Here is a 17,465-nt window from a genome sequence, read left to right as displayed (position 1 = left end):
TTCTAGATTATGGTTAACAATGATTTCAAACAGGAGATGCCTCCTCCTGGAGGGTATCGAAATTTTAATTTTGCCAGGACATTTCCAAAACAGTTATTTAGACGTAAGTAATTTTTCTTTACAATATAATAGTGGTTTTAGCTTACTTGGTTACTGGTATTGTTGCTGCATGTACAGCTTATGGAGCTTACCAAACATATATGGTTAGAAAACATTTGGTAACAGAAAAATTTGAAGATGTTGACATTCAAAATGCTTTACAACCTTTTTTAACTGCAGAACGTGATAGAGATTGGCTTCGTTTTCTTAAAAAAAATAGGGATTTAGAAAATGAAATTATGAAAGATGTTCCAGGTTGGAAAACAGGAACATGGTATGGTGAACCTGTATATTTTACACTTGGTGAGAAATGGTGGGATCCATCATTAGTTGAAGTATATGCTCATTCAAGTCAATCTTCTTTGAATACAGATCATTGGTGGAGTCATCACAGTGAATATGCTGCTCCTAAATTCTATGATAAGTATTTACCAAAGTGGGTGCTTAATACTTTTTGGTAGATATATCTTATACATGAATTATTATTCGAATGTCGTGTAATTTTTACAAAGGAACACACTGAGAAATTGTGTATAACATTTAATTGTAGGATATTTTTAAAAAATAAAAAAAATTTTCTAAAATTATATTTTTTATGATATAGATACAGTAGTCAATTTTACCATTTTTTTATTGTTTAAACTGTTTTTTTTTAAACATTGAATATAAATATTATTAAAACTTTTTAATTTTTATATCTATGTGTGTAAGATTTGAAACAAAATAATTTATATATTAATTCATTTTATATGATGTATCAAAATAAATAGTTTTTAGATAAATCAAAATGTCTAAAAAATACAAATTTTGAAAATGAGATTAATACTATAGTGTATTCATATATAATTTTGTTAAAAGGCGCGTTCCGCGCTCTATAAAAAAAATCAAAAGTTTTTGCAGCAAATTATTAATTTTATTACTTTAAAAAAAAACTCTTTTTGTTATATTTAAATTTTTTTTTATATTAATATATACAACATTATTATTATAAATTTTTGAATATTTTTTAATTTAAAAAATTTTTAATAATAGAAAATAAGATAGGAAATAACTTATGATTATTTGAAAAATTATCAATTTTATTAAATCAAAATGTTCTTTATTATACATTATCTTATTAGTTGAATTGTTTAAAACTTTTTTAAACGTTTTTTTTATGTATCTTCCTGTTTTTAAAAATATATTTACACTATTGTTTTAAAAAATAGTGCCAATTACATTTATTATATTTTTAACAATTGAAATAATACTAAAAATAAAAAATGATTACGTTTTTCGTAATCAGCGTGTTTTTCTCTATTAGAAAAGTTATTAAAATATTTAAAAATTAAAAATAATTTCACCTACTCAATACTCGCCTATATATATTTAGGATTTTTATCTAAAATTAGATAAGAAATGTTTTGTTTGTTTGCTCATATTTACAATAAATACTTAAAATATGTCATTTATATTATAACAAAATTTTCAATCATTTATTAATTTGATTTTTGTATAGCAAATTTTTTTAATACCTTCTTAATTATTATTATTTTCATGCAATTTAATAATTTTTTTTACTATTTTTTAAAATAAAATTTTATACAAAGTTATATATATACATTAATTGTTATTTATTTTATAAAAAGATAAAAAAGTGCATTTATATTTACTTTAGAAATCATTATATTTTTTAAAATAGGATGTTATTGGTTTTAGTTTGATACTATTTGATATTATATACTATTAAGCATATAGGTGGATTTTTTTAATTATTGTTAGTTATTATTAGAGTACATTAGTATTTTATCTTTTATTTCCTAATGGTGCTTATGGTTTTCATCTCTGTTGAAAGATGATGTAGCAGTTTTAGACTTACTAAAAGGAATAGATTGAACAGATTTAGTAATTAATAATTTTATTAGATATAACAACAGAAATAACAACAGAAATAAATACAATAATATAAAATAATAAAATACTTATAATTGATGTTGGACTGGTACTTCTCTCAGCAGACCAGATTAACCTTTTGAACAACAATTGAACTTCTTTCCTTGGTTCTTCTCTATTTATACTTCTTCTATCCGTCTCTATCTAATGCCGTCTAACGACTGACATTACTATATAAAATTACAAAAAAAAAANACTGGCCAAAATTAAGCTAATTTTTAAAATTTCATAAAAAAATATTTAGTAGGAAAAAAGTTATAAGCAACTAAAAGTTTAAAAAATTCATAAAAAACAAACTTTACCAAGTAACTCTGGGACCAGAAGTCACAAAATTATGAAACCATATTCATTCGATAGAGAATTTAAATACGCCCAGGCCTTTTTTTCTTTTTCTCAAATTTTCATTTTTGAAGAAAGTTATGGCTATTTAAAATTTTTGTTTGACCAAATAAGGCTTTAGATGTAAATTTTTTTATATTTTTATTATGAAAAACAAATTTTTTGGTCATTTTTTACCTATGTACAAAATTTTATGTTAAAATTATTAAGAATAAAAAAGTTAATTTTTTGCGTTCTTGAAGCTTTTACTATATGAAGATGAAATTTTTTTTAAAAATGATTACGTTTTTCGTAATCAGCGTGTTTTTCTCTATTAGAAAAGTTATTTAAATATTTAAAAATTGAAAATAATTTCACCTACTCAATACTCGCCTATATATATTTAGGATAATTAATTAAAAAAAATTTATTGTATTATTCTTTGCCATCATATACATAATAAAGATCATTTTTTATAAAAAAAAAACTTTACATACTTAAGAATAATTATCAATAATACATTGGATATAATTTTTATAGAGTACAATACAAAGAAAAATAAGTAGTTTTTTCTTCTAAAAATTTCAAATTATTTAAAAAATTTATTTTCAAAAATATACAAAATATTCACTTTAAAATATTATTCTGAATTATAGTAGAAAACAAAAAATTAATAACAAATTCATTGTTTCATATTAATTGAATACCCACCCTCTTCATTTTGTTTTAATTCAAAATTATTAGTGGACAATCCAAAAGGCTTTAAACAAAAATCACCAAACTTTTTAAGTCCATCCATTAAGTCAGCCTTCAATTTTTCATTTCTTTCTGTAATCAAATCTTCAATTTCTTTTATTTTTAATGCATAAGAAGCCCTAGATTTTGCATCACTATTTTTTTCAATTAACAATTTGTAGTCATCAATTGCTCCCTCTAAAGCTTCACCTTTTTTATTTTTTTTGGCAAATGCTCTTCTTTCAATGAATTTTAAATTTTCTTGATCTAAGTTTAGTGCTTTTTCAATTGAATTTATTGCACTATCCCAGTTTTCTAATTTTATATAACAAGCAGAAATATTTCCATGGAATACAGAATGATCACTGGTATATTTTAAAGGGCAAACTTCAATGCAGCGATTGTATTTATCAATAGCGTCAGAAAATTTTTGTTCAGCAAAAAGTGTGTTACCATTTTTTTTTATCTCTAAAGCTTCAGTTCGTAAATTTTCAAGTTCATCATTTGTCATACTACTTTCCTTTTTTGTTCTCTCCTCTAATAAATCATTTTGTTCATCTATAGTCAAGTCAACTACTTCTACTTTTTCTTTTTCCACATCCTTTAAATCATTTAAAGCTTCAATATCACTATTATCAATTTCTTCAATCATCTAATTAATAATTTAGAATATTATAATAAAAAATAACAACAACAAATAATTTTTGGATTTGAACCTTATTAATCTAAAGTTATAAAATTTTTTTTATTATAACTAACATAACAATTTTATATAAAAATAGGCAAAAAATACATTAATATAATTAACTTTAAAGATCATTATGAGACAAAAAAACAAACAAACTATAAAAGTTCTAATTTTCAAAAACATAATCGTATACCTCACTATACGTTTTGGCAAACTTAATTTCAATATCATTTTTGATAAAATCTTGTAAATCTTCAACATCTTTTTGATTCTCAAATGGTATTACAACATTTTTAATTCCAGCTCTTTTAGCAGCAATAATTTTTTCTTTAATACCTCCAACAGGTAATACTTTTCCTGTAAGTGATATTTCACCAGTCATTGCAACATTTTGTCTTAAAGGCTTATTAAGTGCCAATGAAATGAAAGATGAAGTTATAGTTATTCCTGCAGATGGTCCATCTTTTGGAGTAGCACCCTAATTTAGAAATATAATATTATTTTTAAATTATTTCACTTACCTCTGGAACATGGATATGAAGATGAGCTTTGTTAAGAAAATCGTTATCAGGATCAATTTTCATTAAATAATTTTTGGCAACAGTATAACTAATTTTAACTGATTCTTTCATTACATCACCAAGATGCCCAGTAACCTCTACTGAACCTTCTGAACCACCCTTCTTATTGTCATTTGAAACGTTTTTAGTTTCTGGCAATTTCTTTTTCAAAACAGTTTCAATATACAAAGAACTTCCACCCATAGCTGTCCATGCTAATCCCATAACTACACCTGGTGGTGTGACATCATATAATCGATCTGAAGTAAACTTAGGTCTACCAACATATTTTTCTAAATTATGATCATCAACAACTATTTGACTACCATTAATTCCTTCAGGTCTTCGGGCAATTTCAATGGCAGCTTTTCTAAAAATTTTTTCAATGTGTTTTTGTAAATTTCTAACTCCACTTTCTCTACAATAATGTTTAATCATCTTATCTAAAGCAGCATCTGTAATATTTAACAATTTGGAAGATATACTAGTTTCTTTTGCTGTGTTTGGAATTAAGTATGAATTGGCAATATTAATTTTTTCTTCTGCTACATATCCTGAAACTTCAATTAATTCCATACGATCTTTTAATGGACCAGGAATTTTACTAATTTCATTTGCAGTACATATAAATAAGATTTTTGACAAATCTAAAGGTACATCTAAAAAGTGATCATTAAAATTGACATTTTGCTCTGGATCTAACATCTCAAGTAATGCACTAGCAGGATCACCATGATATCCATTACCACCTAATTTATCAATTTCATCTATAAGAATTAATGGATTTTCAGATTGAACTTTTTTTAAAGCTTGTACAATTTTTCCTGGCATAGCACCGATATACGTTCTTCTGTGACCCTTTATTTCTGCAACATCATGTAATCCACCAACTGAAAATCTATAATATTCTCTATTCAAAGATCTTGCTATAGATCTTGCAATTGAAGTTTTACCAACACCAGGGGGACCATGAAAACAAAGAATTTTACCACTTGTTTTATTTTTTAAAATACCCACTGCAATGAATTCAAGAATTCTATCTTTTACATCTTTCATTCCATAATGATCTTCATCTAAAATTTTAGTTGCTTTTTCAATATCCATTGATTCTTCAGTTGTCTTTCCCCAAGGCATACTTGTTAACCAATCTAAATAATTACGACAAACAGAAAATTCTTGTGAATGTGAATCTAAGAAACCAAGTTTTGTTTTTTCTTCATCAATAACTTTTTTAGCATATTCCGGAACTGTAAGTTTGCTAATCTTTTCTTCCATCTTCTCAATAATTGTACTTTTATCTTCTTTTTCAATTCCTAATTCTTTCTTCAAAGCTTTTAATTGTTCATGAAGAAGATATTTTCTATGCTGATCTTGGACTTTTTTCTCTACATCTCTGTTAATATCAAATTTCAATTTAGCTACTGTTTTTTCTTTTTGAGCTAACTCTAGAGCATGATCCAATCTTTTAGTTATATTTGGTTCCTCCATTACTGATTGTAAATCTTTTGTTTCGGCACTTTGGACAAGGGTACTAACTAAATCACATAAATATACTGGATTATCTATGACATTTTGTGATGGATGAAGAAGCAAATTTATCTGTTGCCCGAATAATGGATTATATTGTACTACGTCACGAATTGTCTGAACAATAGCCTGCATACGTGCTTTTATTTCTATCGTCTTAACAACTGTATCCTCAACGACATTCTCAGTTCTTCCATAAATTAAATTTTTGTTAACTATAGATTCTTCTAATGTTGGTTTTTCACTTTCATTTCCTTCAACTTCAACTTCTTTTTCTTTTTTAACTTTACCATTTCGTCTAGTGTTAAGCCTATTAACAACTTTGAACCCACTTTCAGAAGATTTTTCAACTATAACATCATCAATCTTTTCTAATAGTCTAATTTTCCTAATAGCACTTAAAACTAATTCAATAACACTTCCTGTGTCCCTCATTTCAATTATTTGTGCAAAACTACCTACATGGTAAAGATCTTTCATAGATTCAACTGCCTCTGATCTATTTTCATCATTTGTTTTAACAAAGACTCCAACATATGGATGTCTCAAGGCAGCTTTCCTTCTTAAAAGTTCTTTTAATTTTTCATCTTTAACAATATCAACTTTTTTAATAAATCCAGGAAAAAGGGGATACCTATTAATTGCAATAATAGGTACATCCGGCCATACATCAGGTATTGCAGTTTTTAATGGTGCACTCCAGTCTAAAATTGGTGTAGATACTTCTGTTGCAGAGGATGAACCAATATCATATACTTTTCCACTATTTTTTGGAACACCATCTGGTTTCTTATCTGAATTATCATTATTGTCGTCATCTTTTTTATCACTTGAAAAAAATCGAAATTGTTGATTAATTGAACTAACTTGTGATACTTTTAAAAGTTTATACGATCCATATCCTCTTGTACTATTTTTCAATGAAAAAAAAATTTGATTAGTACGAAGTAATGTGGAAACACCTCTTTTTAATAAAAGGGACATCTAAAATTCTAAAAAATATATATTTATATAACCTGGAAAATCCAACAAATATTATGTGGTTAATAACCAAAAAAAAAATCAATTAGAATAAAAAAAGTTTAAATATAAATTAAAAACATCAATGAAACATATGTTATAATTTATTGTATCAATAGAAAAACTAATCATTTTTCTTATCTGCTTCATCTTTTTGTTCATCATCATTTTCCTCTTCCTTCTTTGGTGGTTCAACATTTGGTAACCATTGTACTGGATGCCTTCTAAAGCAAGGCCATGGTGGTAAAATAATAATACATGATAATACAAAACCTATTCCAATAGAAATAACCATATGAGAAATTTGTTGAGTAAAAAACCCAATAAGAAAACCAACAACTGCTGATGTAACAATAACAACCTAAAATTTTTTTTTACAAAATAAATAAATAATTATACAAAAAATACTTCATATATTCTTTCAGCTTTCTGTTGACCATGGAAATCCATATGTGTGGAGAAACAAGTCATCCATGAAGGTAGTAAAGCAATAACACTATCCATAATGAAAAAAACTTTGATTCCTATAAGAAAAACAATAATAAAATACCAATGAGGTGTATTTTAAAATAATAATATATGTGGCCTTACAGTAGCAAGTGACTATACTCCAAACATCATTGTAAGAGATTAAAGTAAATTTTTAGTGTAAAACAAAATAATAAATGATCACATAATGAATAATTTATTATTATTTTAACAAAACACAATTGGAGATTCTTTTAGAAATTGAAATATTACAAAGTAGAAGTAAAAAAATGATTTATTTATAAAAAATTAAAAATTTTTTATTTTAATTAAAGTTAATGTTTATATACAAAATATAATATACTATTTCTGTTGATTTCATGGACTTATCTTTTCATAAGACTGTAAATTACAAAAAAGACAAAAAGTGCAAAAAAAACTAAATATAATAAGAGTTTATTACCACCTGATTTTGAAACTATTCCAAGTTTTTTCATTGTTATTCCAAGAAGACTGTTTGATTTTAAAAAATCATCATCCTGAAATTGAATTGAAAATGTTTCTTGCTTGAGAACTTACCATATCATTAAGAAGACGATTTTGTTCCCGGACATCGTCACTAATAGCAATGGTTATTCTTTTAAGAGCTTTTGCTTTGTTTGCTAAACTTTCAGTTAATTCATTGTTTTGTTGTTCCAAAAAATGATCTGGTTTTGCCCCATTTCTAGGTCTATTATAGGCCATTTGTCTAGAAGTATATGTAATTACATTAAAGCTACAATAAACACGTCATCATAAAAAAAATTACATATAAATAATAATTTACGACTATCAGTAATATTTAAATAATTATACTATTAAAGTTATGTATAATAGATTTTCTTTATAAAAATAATTAGACAATAGGATAATGGTCTTTTCAAATTCAAAATAGAAGTAAAAGTTTTTTTCCGAATGAAATATATATACGTGTAAAATTAACATCTATTCGTTATAAGAAAGATAACAAACTTTTAATTACTTTATGTTGATAACTACACGAATTAAAAATTAGTAAAATGATACAAATATATACATTTATAAAAAATAATAACAGAAACATTAAATTAATTTAGATTTAGAAATTCTCTTACCAATCCTAGAAAAAAATTTTTTCTTTCCTAGTTTGGAATGAAGACTCTTAGTTGAGAGTGACCTTGTCAGTTCACTACTTTCTTCAGCAATTGATTCTAAGCATGAAGATCCATAACAACTATTTCTGGAGTCTCGCAAAAATTGATCAGCTGTTTGATATTCTGATTCATCATCTTCGTTCATATCAAATGTATCTTTAACAACACGGCACACTCGTGTTATACCATCTGCAATTGTTGTAAAAGTATATTCTTCTAGCTCGATTTCCGCATCATATGACGATGTATCATCACCACCTCCTTCAGTTATACTATTTGCAAACATTACCAAAGATTCAGAATCAAAGTTAAAATCATTTGGACAATTGCTAAGAAGCTCCGTATTAGAAAATGAGTCTTCGAATACTGACGGATGATTATTAAACATATTATCATCAATCTTACAAAAAAAATTCTTGTCTGAATTTTTGAACATCTCCCAACTTTTCCTTTCTTCTTCTAACGCCCTCATGTCTTCTTTTAATTCATCAATCTCACGTGCCTTTCTCTCATTTTCTTCTTTAAGACATTCAACCTCTTCCTTTAGTTTTTCTATTTGTTCATTTTGTTCATTGATCACATCATTAGAAGTAAATAAACTTTGTCGTTCAATTAACTCACTATACTTTTTAACTTCATCCTGACATGTTTTTTTCACCGTTTCCATATCTGTTTCTAATCTTTTTATTTTCAATGTTAACCGGTTATTTAAATTCTTAAGTGATTCCTCTCTTTGAACAGTAGTTTTAACAACTTCTTCTTTTGAATTAAGAGTTTCTTTAATTGATATAACTTCATCTTCTAGTTGTTTTTGTGCTTCTTTTGCACCAAGAAGTGAGATTTTAAAAGTTTCATTCTGATTTAACAATGTTTCTCTATGTCTTAAAAGACTATCAACTTCCCTCTTTAATTCCAGAATTTTTTCTTGGTAATGATTATGAATGACATGTTGTTGTTCGTGAGCATTGTTTCGTTCCTCAATTAAATCTTCTTTTAATCTAAAACGATCCCTTGTTAACTCCTCATTACGCTCCGCAAAAAGATTTAATTTCTCTTGAAGTCGTTGTTTCTCTAATTCTGCTTCATTCGTTTCACTTGTATGCTTGTCAAGAATACTCATAAGATAATCGTCTTTTTCAGATAAATCTTTTTCAAGTAAATTAATTCTTTCCTCTTTAAATTTTACATCTTTTTCAAGAGATAAACATTTCTTGGTATTTTCAACATTTATGCTAGTCAATCTAGCAATATCACTTTTCAAAGAAGTAATTGTCGTAAGTAATTTTTTATTAGATTCCTGTAAATTTTCTGCCTCAGATGTCGATATTAATTGACTATCAAGCTGTTCCATCAGCATAATGCATTCAGAATTTTTATTATCTAATTGGCATTCTAAATTAGTTACCTTATCCGAAAGAGATTTCTTCATTGTGTTGAAAGTTTCTCTCATTCTTACATTTGATCTTTCTAATTCTTCAAAATCTCTCAAAATTTTATTGTATGAATTTTTAAGTCTCCTCAATTCTCTTTTTGCTTCAAATGAAGGAGAACAAACAGCACTCATTATTGGACTGTTGACAAAAGATGAATTAAAATTAGTCGATGGAGTAAAAGTGTACATACTTCTGGTCCGACTTTTACTTGTTAATATACTATTTGGTTGACTTGGTTTTCTCCAACCCATTGGTGTTTGACACAAAGAATTTCTGGGTAATTGGAAATTCTCCTTATCAATATCTGATGGTAAAACACTTTGTCTCTCTTTTGACATAAGTATAAAACTCCATTGTTTATCTTGAGGCCAATTGCATGGATTTTCCAGAAAATTTATCAACTCAACGACTTTTCCAACTGATTCATGACTAAGGGATTCACTTATTTTGCTAACCATATTACAATCAATTATAGCTAATTGATATAATGTTAAAGCAAGAAGTTTTAACTGTTCCAAATCATCACCTTTCGCAGCCTTTTTGAATTCTATGATATCTACAAATTTGATGTCATCAGACAACATTTCTAGGAGAAGATAAAGTGACTCAAAGACATCACTTCCCGTAACATTAACGGTATTAGTTGTTTTATGTCTGAAAAATTTAACTTAAATTCTATTAGATATTTTAACATACATATAATCTATTGTTTTTGGTACTATACAATCGAATACAGCTGCTAATGAATCCACTTCCAGACATTGAAAATATTCTCTTCCTAGCTCATTAAACTTAAGAAAATATGCTCAAAATTAACAAAAAAAAACTTACAAAATCAAGAATCCCTTGTGCAAGGTCGTGATTTATCATATTTTCAAATAATGTTTAAATAATATTTAGATACGAAACAATTACCAACAGTAACGTTTTTAAAACAATAATGTCGCGTTTTTCGCTCCAAAGATTAAAGTTTATCATTTTCGCTGTAGGAGTACTGGTGTTATTATGACTATTTTAACTTGTAATTTAATTTTTTTTGAACTATTACTTATTTACAGTACCCTATAAATAAAATAATCATTAAAAAAACTATTTTTTTTTTTCTACAAAATTTTGTTTAAAATACAATAATTTATATTTAATTTTATCAAAAAGTTTCAATTTGTTTTAAAAAAGAACGGCATGATAAAAGAAGTTGTACTTATTATAAACAAATTTTTTATTTACAAATCAAAATGATCTTATCAACATTTAAAACCAACCACTATTATAATAGTATATTTAAAATTTTCTGTTAATAAAAGAAAATTTCAAACTATAACTAAAAATATAACAAATTTTATAAATTGACAAATACAATTGACAATATTTGTCATTTTAAATATTCATATGATTAGATAAATAAATTTATTTAAATTTAAATAATTATTATACTTTCATTATACATAATATTATTTGCATAGAAAGAAAAACTTTAAAAGGTACTATTAAAATAAAATAAAAAATTATTATGGAAAGATTAATGTCTAAGAAAATAATAAAATATTAAAATAAACAAGAATGAAAATTATTTAGAGAACTTTAAGAAAACTAAAATGCTTAGAGTAATGTTACCTAAAGACAAAAACATGATAATTTAATAAATTATATTTTAATTGCTAAAAAATTAACCAACATCAATAAGTTATTATTTTATTATAAATGCAACTTTGATATACACAAATCATTGAAAAAATCAATTACCATTAGGATATATGTATACTAAAAAAGTTAGTTCATCAACCAACTTTAACAAAACTATTTCATTTTTTTAATTGATGACAACTGTTCTAAATATTTAAGCCTAGACATTAAATTCATATATAAATAAATATTTATTAAACATTTGTCTTTAACTTTAATATGTGATTTCAATGATGTCATTATAGTATAAAACAAACTTTAATATTTTAAACATTTTTATAATTGCTAAAGTATACACATTTTTTTTATAAGATATGAGTAATTCTTAATCACTTTTTAACAAAAATAGAAGTTTTTGTTTATTTCTTTAAAATATTTAGATTATGTCATCATAAATTTTTAAAAATAAGTTTTTAAAAAAAAAATTATGTCAAATGAATAATTGTTTTAAAAATAAATTAAGAATAAAAAAAAAGTCTTAATGACTAATTATTTGTCAATGATCGTATGTTAAATTTATAATTAAAAACAGTTGCTTATATATATATCTATAAAATAAATATTTTAAAGTTTTTATAGGTTTTTATATTTATTCATTCTAATAAATATTTTATTAGATTTTTTGCAAAAGGTGTAATATATTTATATATAAATGTTTGATTTGATAGAAAGATTTCTATAGATTATAAACTATATTAATTTGATTTAACAGTTTAACATGAATATAATTAAAGTATTTATATTATTTTTTATTATTTTTATAACTAATACCGGGGCTTCCTTTCTTGATCAAATATCAGATAAATTAAATTTAAAAAAAAAAGAACAAGCTTACGGTATATATGGAACAATTTTGTGTAATCAGAAACCATCAGAAATGATTAAAATACAATTATATGATAAAGATAGAAATAGTTTAAATGATCTTATGAATAGACAACATACTGATATGAAGGGAAGATTTAATTTTTATGGTTCAGAATCTGAAATTGGAAAAATTACACCACTTGTTACTATTGAACATCAATGTAATGTTAAAGATAGAAGTTCTGTAAGTATAACTACATTAATAAAATAATTAATAATTGATATTATTACAGAAAAAATTAGAATATTTGTTATCAAAAGATTTTATAACACTTGGAAGTGTACCAAAAACATTTTGTAATTTAGGTAACATTGATTTAGCTAATGTAACGTCTTTGACATGTATCAACTCACCATAATATTTTTAACACCAAATTTAAAGGTTAAAAATTTATAATTTATAAATTTTAATTATAAATATACATATATATATATATATATATCATTCGCTAATCAATGCATCAAATTAAATAATAAAATAAAAATAAATTTTATATTATATTGAAAAAGTATTAAACAAAGTTTTTTTTTTAAGATTTACTCAATATTTAATAACCTTGATAAATTTTTAAAATATATTATTTTATAAAACTATTCTTGAATTATGTATTATCAAAATTATATTTATTTTTTCTATATAAATATTATTATTATTGTTGATATAGTTAGTGGTTTGGGATCATTATTTAGTAGATCAATTCAATCAGTTGGTGTTAAAGGTACATTTTTATGTAATACAAAACCAATTGAAAAAGTTGAATTGGAACTTTATGAAAAAGATACTTTTACTTTTAATGATTTAATGAATAGAGCCTCCACTGATTTGATGGGTCGAGTTACTTTTTATGGAAGTGATAAAGAATATTTAACAATAAGACCACTTCTTGAGATAGGACATTTTTGTAATGTAAAAGGAAGAACTAGTGTAAGAATAATATTAATAAATATTTTAATATATTTTTAGAAAAAAATTGAATATCATATACCTCAAACTTACATTAATATTGGAGAAGTTCCTACAAAATATTGTGATTTAGGAATTGTTGAGTTGTCTAAAAGTGTTACTATTGAATGTAAACAAACAATTGAAATAATAACTAGTAATAAAAATAATTTTAATACTACTAAAATTAAAAAAATTTGATAAATTTAAAAGATTATTAATAATTAAATTTTTAATCATACACTACAATCCCTTAATTCATTTGATCGTTTTGGAGCAAGTTCAATGACACCTGCATCATATACATCATATGATCGAGTATTTTTTTCTATATACTTTTTATTAATTTCATTGGTAAATTTTCTTTTACATATCTAAAAGAAAAAAAAAATAAATTTTTTTGATTTTCAATATTTTATATACCTGATTATCATTATTACAGTTATGAGTTATTGCATAATATGGATTAAAATTTCCTATAACAACTTTTTCATTTCCTCTAATACCAAAACGTCCCTTTTCATCACTAAATCCATAGGAAATTTCTGTATCTTTACCAATAGCATTTTTATCATATATTTGTACTTTTACATTTTTAGCTGGGGTACCATTACATGTAACGATTCCTTTTACACCTGTTGAATAAACATTTTTTGAAGATGTTGCACTACAACAATATGTTAAGGTAAATGAAATTGATAAAAATATTATTTTTGAGAGATGAAAAAACATATTAATAATATATTTTTTTAATTGAAAATCGAATTTTTCATGAAATTGATATTTAAAAATTTCTTTAATAGAAATTGTCTATTATATTCTATAAATACAATAGTATAATAGAATTTTTATATTTGAGAATTATAATAGAAAGTGTAACATAAAATTTTATAAAGTTAAAAAATAAGCTGCGAAATAAATAAATATAATCTTTTTATTTACATACATAATTAGTTTCAATAGTTTTTTAAGCTTTTTTAAAGCCTAAAAAAGACAATAGTAATGTTGATTTATTTACCAATTTTATTTTTACAAAAAAAAATTATAACAAAAAAGAGATTAAGGTAAATTTTGTTTATTATAATGATTATAGAATTTAAACATTAGATTTTATGAATACAATCACGTTCTTCTCCTTTCAATTTACCTGATAATTCCAAGGTACCCATATCATAGTATTTTGTTGGATGTTCACCAGAATAAACATAGTCATCAGGAATATAAATTGTAAATTTTCTTTGACATGGCTAAAAAAAAAATTTGTCATAAAGGGTAGAATATAAACTTACCATAAAACCATCATTACAATCATGATAAATATTTACTTTAGGATCAATTGTTCCTAAAAAGATTTTATCATATTATTTAATAATAATATTTAATATAATTAATTTATAAATAATTATATTACTTATTTAAACATACCAATTTCATGTGTATATCCTAAAAATAATTCATTAAAGAAAAAAAAATTATATTACCAGAAAGTTCAAAAAATCCTGATCCATCAGTTTTTCCTTTTGCCATAAGATCATCAGCATCAATTCCTCGATCATCATCATAAAGTTTCACAAGTATTCCTGAAGCTGGTTTACCATCACAAACTAATTTACCCTTTGCACCTGCTGTTTGTTTTCTCCCTAATCCTAAACCATCAATAGAAGAAATAAAAAAAAATAGTGCAAAAAATAAAAAAAAAGTATATTTCATTCTTTAAAATAAAGTTTTATTATCTTTTAATTAAAGGAAGTAATTTTAAATGTATATATAAACCAAAATCAGTCGTCTAATTTTGCTTTTATTTTTTTTACAAAAAAAAATCAATTAAAATGATACCATTTAAGAAAAAAAAATATATATATACTGTTGCGTATTTTTAATAAATATTTAGCGAATACAATTTTCGATTAAGTTGCAGAAGTCTCTTAATGATATCATTTCCTAATTCTAACTATAAATGTGAAAAATATTTAGATATCAATGTCATTACATTTTTTGATGTACAGCTTCTATTTTCAAACTGGTATTTAATTTTGTTTAGAAAGATGAATAGAAGAACAACATTTTGAAACACTTATTTGGCAATAAGTGTATTTTGATTATTTTTATAAAAAAAATTATGAACCCATTCTATAAAATAACGATATATTAGTCTTCTCCTTCATGGGGGAAACTTATAAATTATATTAAAACAATATTAATTTTTAACAATAATTTAGAATTTTTTTTTTATTTTGATCAACATCTTTAAATTTCCACCTTATTTTATTTAATAATTTAATCTTATAGACCAATTTATTTTTATATTTTTAAATGTTTTGTATAACATTAATTTTTTTTTATTATTAGCAAAAATAAATACAATCTTTATAAAATAATGCATTATCTTTTTTTTGTAATTATTTTTAATTAATATATTTTTTTATATCTATTAAAATCTAAAAAATTGATTTTAAAAAATAGATTGTAGAATGTAATTAATTTATATGTTGATTTTAAATGTATTATAATTAGTTATTTTTATAATTTAAAATTTATGTAACAAATTATTTATTAAAAAATTAATAAAGCAATATTTCATTACTATAAAAAACTTCATTATACATTTATTGTTGCTTGGAACTATCCAATATATATAAATATAATAATACTAAGATTTTTCCTTTCAAATATATATTAATAATTAATTGTTTTTTTAAAAATATTTATTTATTCAATAAACAAGCCAGTTTATATAAATGTTATTAGTATAAAATTCTATTATATATATGATTAATTTGTAGTAAAAAAGTTTAAAAAATATTCACCATAAAAATAAACAAAATTAAAAAAATATTTTTTTTTAATTGAAAGAACTTTAGTATTTATGTTAATAAAAAAATAATTGCTTCTTGTATAAATCATTTTTTTAATTTGTATGTTGTCATTTAAGGAAATGAAAGATAAAAATAAAACTCTACTGGTTGAAACTATTTGAAGTTAATAATTATTAACGCTTTTCCCGTATTAAAATGTTATATATAATTTTCACATGAATACATGTTTTATCAAGGATCTCAATGGACAAAAAATCCAGGATGTAAAAACTTTCATCGCTTCTAAACACCATTTAAAATCATTGTATCCATTAACATAACATGCAAAAGTATACCCGTCATAATATATTCCATCTATTAAATAATAATTTCTATAAAAAATTAATTTAAAAAATTTAAATATATTATTTACCTTAAAGTTGTGTGAATTTTAAAACCATTTTTCTTATAAAATTTTATAGCACCATAATTATGGGTTAATGCATGTAAAAAAACTACACTAACATGAGTATTTTCTTTTAATACTTCCGTCATTAAATAATTCAACAAATTTTTAGCTATACCTTTCCTACGAAACTCAGTTTTAACTGCAAGACTAAGTATGTAAAGTGCAAAACCATTATAATCGGAGAGAAGTTTTTGATCCTAAATAATAAGAATTATTTAATTTAAGAAAAAAAAAATACGTAAACATACTTCAGCTTCATACTCTTTTATTTGTTTTATTTCACAAATCATTAAAGATGCAAGAATATCATTATAAAAATATCCAAAAGATATAAATGCTCCATCAACTACTTCTTGATACCATGTATCAGGATACTGAACCGGAAAACTTTCTTTACATATTGTTTTGATAGCAGGTAAATCCTCATGACTTAAATAACGTAATTTCCAATTTTCATCAATAGAAATATTTTCTTTGTTGAGATCGTTAGTATTAGAAACTGGATCATTCATTGGGTCACGATTTAGATTGAATATCTATATCTATAGTATTTTCAACTTCTCTACGTACTTGATATTCCAATATTAACAACAAATTTTGTTTCCTTTGGCTATTGGTGAAATGCACTTTCAAAAAAATTGAAGCAATATCAGTTGCATCATGGATTCTTTTAATTATAATATATTATTATTTATAAAAATAACCAATAAAAGTATAAGTACAAATGTTCTTATGAAAATGAATACTTATTTTATG

General features: G+C 23.8%; 7 protein-coding genes across 7 annotated transcripts; 2 read left to right on the top strand and 5 right to left on the bottom strand.

Moving 5' to 3' along the window:
* Positions 1-9: 9 nt before the first annotated feature.
* Positions 10-560, top strand: SRAE_2000228600 (NADH dehydrogenase [ubiquinone] 1 alpha subcomplex subunit 13; the record flags this gene model as incomplete). Its single annotated transcript, XM_024653338.1, has 2 exons — positions 10-103; positions 142-560. 2 exons carry the CDS (start codon positions 10-12, stop codon positions 558-560), a joined length of 513 nt encoding a protein of 170 aa, XP_024506825.1.
* Positions 561-3,031: 2,471 nt separating this feature from the next.
* Positions 3,032-6,843, bottom strand: SRAE_2000228500 (Lon protease homolog, mitochondrial; the record flags this gene model as incomplete). Its single annotated transcript, XM_024653337.1, has 3 exons — positions 3,032-3,736; positions 3,966-4,250; positions 4,294-6,843. The coding sequence occupies 3 exons, from the start codon at positions 6,841-6,843 to the stop codon at positions 3,032-3,034; spliced, it is 3,540 nt and encodes a 1,179-aa protein (XP_024506824.1).
* Positions 6,844-7,003: 160 nt separating this feature from the next.
* Positions 7,004-10,822, bottom strand: SRAE_2000228400 (Target SNARE coiled-coil domain and Microsomal signal peptidase 12kDa subunit family-containing protein; the record flags this gene model as incomplete). Its single annotated transcript, XM_024653336.1, has 9 exons — positions 7,004-7,240; positions 7,288-7,394; positions 7,471-7,482; positions 7,811-7,886; positions 7,927-8,122; positions 8,543-8,885; positions 8,925-10,606; positions 10,649-10,743; positions 10,784-10,822. 9 exons carry the CDS (start codon positions 10,820-10,822, stop codon positions 7,004-7,006), a joined length of 2,787 nt encoding a protein of 928 aa, XP_024506823.1.
* Positions 10,823-12,353: 1,531 nt separating this feature from the next.
* Positions 12,354-13,646, top strand: SRAE_2000228300 (Transthyretin-like family-containing protein; the record flags this gene model as incomplete). Its single annotated transcript, XM_024653335.1, has 4 exons — positions 12,354-12,686; positions 12,736-12,844; positions 13,168-13,427; positions 13,467-13,646. The coding sequence occupies 4 exons, from the start codon at positions 12,354-12,356 to the stop codon at positions 13,644-13,646; spliced, it is 882 nt and encodes a 293-aa protein (XP_024506822.1).
* A 35-nt stretch (positions 13,647-13,681) lies between these two features.
* SRAE_2000228200 (Transthyretin-like family-containing protein) lies at positions 13,682-14,177 on the bottom strand (the record flags this gene model as incomplete). Its single annotated transcript, XM_024653334.1, has 2 exons — positions 13,682-13,819; positions 13,869-14,177. The coding sequence occupies 2 exons, from the start codon at positions 14,175-14,177 to the stop codon at positions 13,682-13,684; spliced, it is 447 nt and encodes a 148-aa protein (XP_024506821.1).
* A 371-nt stretch (positions 14,178-14,548) lies between these two features.
* Positions 14,549-15,155, bottom strand: SRAE_2000228100 (Transthyretin-like family-containing protein; the record flags this gene model as incomplete). Its single annotated transcript, XM_024653333.1, has 4 exons — positions 14,549-14,692; positions 14,735-14,787; positions 14,871-14,888; positions 14,927-15,155. 4 exons carry the CDS (start codon positions 15,153-15,155, stop codon positions 14,549-14,551), a joined length of 444 nt encoding a protein of 147 aa, XP_024506820.1.
* Positions 15,156-16,472: 1,317 nt separating this feature from the next.
* On the bottom strand, positions 16,473-17,221 carry SRAE_2000228000 (N-alpha-acetyltransferase 60; the record flags this gene model as incomplete). Its single annotated transcript, XM_024653332.1, has 4 exons — positions 16,473-16,632; positions 16,674-16,785; positions 16,825-16,906; positions 16,958-17,221. The coding sequence occupies 4 exons, from the start codon at positions 17,219-17,221 to the stop codon at positions 16,473-16,475; spliced, it is 618 nt and encodes a 205-aa protein (XP_024506819.1).
* Between the last annotated feature and the right edge of the window lie 244 nt (positions 17,222-17,465).

Source organism: Strongyloides ratti (genome assembly GCF_001040885.1).
Source record: "Strongyloides ratti genome assembly S_ratti_ED321, chromosome : 2".
Lineage (NCBI taxonomy): Eukaryota > Metazoa > Nematoda > Chromadorea > Rhabditida > Strongyloididae > Strongyloides > Strongyloides ratti.
The sequence above is the reverse complement of the archived record's forward strand: the minus strand, read 5'-3'. Positions and strand labels throughout refer to the sequence as shown.